The sequence below is a fragment of the Corvus brachyrhynchos genome, unplaced genomic scaffold, assembly GCF_000691975.1.
Source record: "Corvus brachyrhynchos isolate BGI_N302 unplaced genomic scaffold, ASM69197v1 scaffold245, whole genome shotgun sequence".
NCBI lineage: Eukaryota > Metazoa > Chordata > Aves > Passeriformes > Corvidae > Corvus > Corvus brachyrhynchos.
In genome coordinates, this window is record NW_008238988.1 from 5,235,442 (window position 1) to 5,239,899 (window position 4,458).

At 41.3% G+C, this 4,458-nt stretch overlaps 1 protein-coding gene across 2 annotated transcripts in view; it reads left to right on the top strand.

Moving 5' to 3' along the window:
* Window positions 1-4,458, top strand: part of DDHD1 (DDHD domain containing 1) — a 60,112-nt gene that overhangs the window by 34,779 nt on the left and 20,875 nt on the right. For both annotated transcript variants that reach the window (XM_017738872.1, XM_017738873.1), the window contains 2 exons: window positions 2,147-2,253; window positions 2,570-2,676. In XM_017738872.1, coding sequence (XP_017594361.1) covers window positions 2,147-2,253; window positions 2,570-2,676 — 214 coding nt within the window. The remainder of the gene's footprint in view (window positions 1-2,146; window positions 2,254-2,569; window positions 2,677-4,458) is intronic.

The window sequence follows — 4,458 nt, forward strand, 5'->3', positions numbered from 1 at the left end:
TCCCCCCTTTCCCTGCCTTTTTTTCCCCCTTTTCCTGCCTTTTTTCCCTCTTCTTTTTCCCTTTTCCCCCTTTTTTTCCCTTTTCCCCCTTTTTTTCCCTTTTCCCCCTTTTTTTCCCTTTTCCCCCTTTTTTTCCCTTTTCCCCCTTTTTTTCCCTTTTCCCCCTTTTTTTCCCTTTTCCCCCTTTTTTTCCCTTTTCCCCCTTTTTTTCCCTTTTCCCCCTTTTTTTCCCTTTTCCCCCTTTTTTTCCCTTTTCCCCCTTTTTTTCCCTTTTCCCCCTTTTTTTCCCTTTTCCCCCTTTTTTTCCCTTTTCCCCCTTTTTTTTCCCTTTTCCCCCTTTTTTTTCCCTTTTCCCCCTTTTTTTTCCCTTTTCCCCCTTTTTTTTCCCTTTTCCCCCTTTTTTTTCCCTTTTCCCCCTTTTTTTTCCCTTTTCCCCCTTTTTTTTCCCTTTTCCCCCTTTTTTTTCCCTTTTCCCCCTTTTTTTTCCCTTTTCCCCCTTTTTTTTCACTTTTCCCCCTTTTTTTTCACTTTTCCCCCTTTTTTCCCCTTTCCCCCTTTTCTTTCCCCCTTTCCCCATTTCATTTCCCTTCCTACTTTCCCCCCCCCTTCCTCCTTTTTCTTTTCTTTCAGCAGAAGTAAAGTGTCAGTGATGGAAAAATGTTTTCACTGCCTTTTTAAAAAATGTGGTACATGATTAATCTGCCTTTTTAGTTGCATAATGAACTTTTCCTGGGGTAAAAAAACCATGATCGAGAAGAAGAAATAATTGTCTTTGTAGAGAATGGTTTTGGTTTTTTTTTTCTTCCCCAAGGCATTGACTTTCCTACCCCTTCCTACCCTATCCTTCTCCTTTTCAAGACTGGATTTTGGCAGAGTTCTCCAGATAGGATTTTTAAATAGTGGGGCAGGACCGCCCACCACATGGAGCAGATGAAGCAATTCCTGTCCCAGGTGTTGGTAGTGAGTCTCATTTCTCCTGAAGAGCAGAGGAGCATTAATACATCCAAGGAAAGTGCCTCAGCTCAGGGATTAAACTCACTAAACAGCATTTGGGCAGGTGGAAGTGCAGGTGGAAGATGAACATCATTGTGCCTTTGGTTGTAGAATTAACTAAAAAGGGGTTGCTTTGAGAATAGGGGGAAAAAACACATTGAAACTCTGAAATAAATAAAAAACTTGATGCTTTGAACTGGGAACCAAGTGCTGGAAACCCAGCACGGGGATTGGATTTGGTTTGTTGCGCTCATCTTCAAAAATGGGAATACTCTTGGGGCCAGGATTCAGGTAAGGGAAAGAAAGGAAAATAAAACACTTCCCCACTTTGGGTGCTGAGGGATGTCAACAGAAATGCCTGGATATTGAATATGGAATATGATTTCATGCTGGTTTTCCTTTTCAGTGATGGGTTTTTCACACAACACAAATCAAGTCATGTTTTTAAAAGAACATAATTTATCATTATTCCCCTTTTCCCCCTGACTGTTAACAGAGAGGGTCAGATATACTTTGGGGTTTAGGTATTTTAAGTTTTTCTCATCCCTTGAGAGAGGTGCAGCAATGTTCATGTTCAGATATGCTGTAAAAATGAGAAGTCTTTTAAAAGCCTCTCCATCTGCTCCTGCAAGTTAAAGCACTCATAAGTGATCCTGTTTCTCCCCCTTGGAGCTTTCAAGCCTTCCAATTCAGTATGTTAAATTAAAATAAAATTCTGCTCTTTCAAGCCCTATTTTTAAGAGTTTTCTTTGTGTTTAAAAGCACTGAATTGTCTTCCTTCTGTACTGGTCAAATAGTTGATTTCAGTGGATTGTAGATTTCAAGGCAGAGGTGTAATTCTTAATTTTCTATTTTCTGATTTTCTCATTCTTCTCTAATTTTCTCATCCTTACCTTTCGCATTCAGCCCCAAACCCACCAGAATTGAATTGAATTGAATTGAATTTAGGTGGATTATGTTAAGCCCACAGTGTGATACATTTAGACTCCTTTGAGGAAGCAATGCACAGAATTTTTTCATTATAGGAGAATTTAGGTATTTCATAATAAAAACTTGAAATCAAGGGAATTCTATGTATGGAAAAGCAGTAGTTCAGGAAGTGTGTTGTGCCAAGAGTAGTCTGTATAGGAACACGTTCCTTTCTTTTTTGTAGGATGCGAGATACTGCAAGAAAAGTGGAAGAAAAGTATTTTTCCAATCTTGCAACACACGTGGAATTCCTCCCAGTGGAGTGGAGATCAAAGCTGACCCTCGATGGAGGTACAGGACTCGCTTCTTTTGCTGTTCCAGCAGCTGCAGTCTGCAAAACTCTCCCCAGAACTTCCATCTGTGTTCTCTGCTTGTGCCTTGCTTGGATTTTTGTTTGGTTTTATTTGTACAGCTTTGAACATTTCCATCCCTGGAAGTGCCCAAGGCCAGGTTGGACGGGGTTTGGAGCACCCTGGGACAGTGGAAGGTGTTTCTGCCCATGGCAGGGGGTGGGACTGAATGATCTTTAAGGTCACCCAAACCACTCCATGATTCTGTTTAATCATTCTCCTGGATGTAATTTAAGTCTCTTCTTTTTTTTCCCCAGACACTGTGGACTCCATAACTCCGGATAAAGTGCGGGGTTTACGGGATATGCTCAACAGCAGCGCCATGGACATCATGTACTACACCAGTCCTCTTTACAGGGATGAGGTAAGTGTGGGAAACACATTTTTATGTAAATTTTACTACAGCAGGGCATAGGGGCCGAAACAATCTGGATTTGGGAATGTTGGGAAAGTTCCTTTCTAAGGAAAACCTGAATAAAGGGTGCTAACACTTTGTAGGTATGTCGTGGTCACCCATAGTAATCAGGGTTTTAAGGCTGAGAGAAGAAGAAAGACAGCAAAAAGCACAATCTGTGTCATTTATTTAGAGCAGAAATGTCTAAAATGGTTCTGTAACAACAGCTTAGAAATGGGAAAGATTTTAACAGCGTGGGGTTTTTTTAAATTCCTTCATATTTATACCAATGGGAGTCCATGGAGCTGAGATTCTTTTTACCTCTGACAAAATCCATGGATATTTGTCACTTCGTTTTTGCTCTTTCTGAAGACAGATGGGATGGCAGCACGAGCAAACACACCCAAGCCAGTCTGAACACATTTGTGTACACTTGCCTTGCAGGGAAACCAAAATGATCCCCACTTAGTTTATCAGGGGGCTGTTTATATCCTGGATGCTCCCATCCTACCTTGACCCATCTGTGTAGCTGTTGAGTAACCCCATTAATCAGAGGAGAAAAGCCAGGAATATGATCATAAGTGATAGGGGCCTGTAAGAAATGATAAGCCTTGAATAAATGATAATAACCTGAATAAATGAAGTAGCCTGTGAAACTTGGGTATTGCATCATCCCAATAGCATCCCTCGTGTATCAAACTTACTGGAAAACCCCTGTGGCTGTTTTAGGATGAATTTCTGTAGGAATTGCAGGGTTTTTTCTGTGTTGGCTGTGTTATGTATGGAGTAGTGTTAATCCTTTTGCAGCCTCGGTACCCTGAGCATGGTTAGACTGGGGCAGGGTGAGGCTTTCAAATCTTACCTGGGAATTTGATGCTATCTTTCAGTCAAATTAGGTGTGTTTAAGTCCTTTAGAGTGGTAACACAGTTTTAAAACTGAAATCTGTACCTCTCTTCCTGCTCAGTAATGCAGAATTCATTGATCAGGGCTCTCTGCTGTCTCTCTGGTTTCCCTGTTTGTTGTGTACCTGAAGCCCAACATGAACTTTTGTGGCAAGCACTGAAAATTTCTCTGGCAGCTTGAAAACAGATATTTTTAAGCTGCATCAGAGGCTTGGCATGTCTGTGGACATCTTATGGGAAATGGATTAGTGAGTAAAGTTCAGGTGTGCTGGCCAGCAGTGCATGAAAATTGAATTCATTGCTCAGTAGAACTGCAGTTTTACAGGTTTATCACCATCCCCTGGGTGTGAGAATTGACATAAAAGGAGTGTGCTTAGATCTGATTACCAAATACTGAGTTGGTTTTTTTTTCATCAAATCTAATGAATTTCCTTGAAATGTTTGCAGCAATACACACAAGTTACTCTTCCTTCTCCCATTTTATTTTCTCTGACCTAACTTTACAGAGTTTAACACAACAGTGTCAAATGGAGCATTCTTCTGGATGATTTTCCCATCTTCAGCGTGTTTTTCTTGTGGCACTTTGCTCCTTCCAGCTCAGGAATGAGCCTTATCTTTGAGTAGTCCCATGGTCACACATTGCTCAGAATTAATGCCCCTGCTCACTGCTTTGTCACCCCAACACAATTCTTTGTGTTCTCCGGCCACTTCCAGTGCTTTCCACCCAGAAATCCTCAAAGGATCTCAAAAGGAGTTTATTAAATTTGGCTTTGCCGCTGGGAAATAAATTGAGGAATGTGGTGAGCTCGGCCTAGAGAAGAGGAGGCTGCTGTTCAGCTGCTGGCTCTC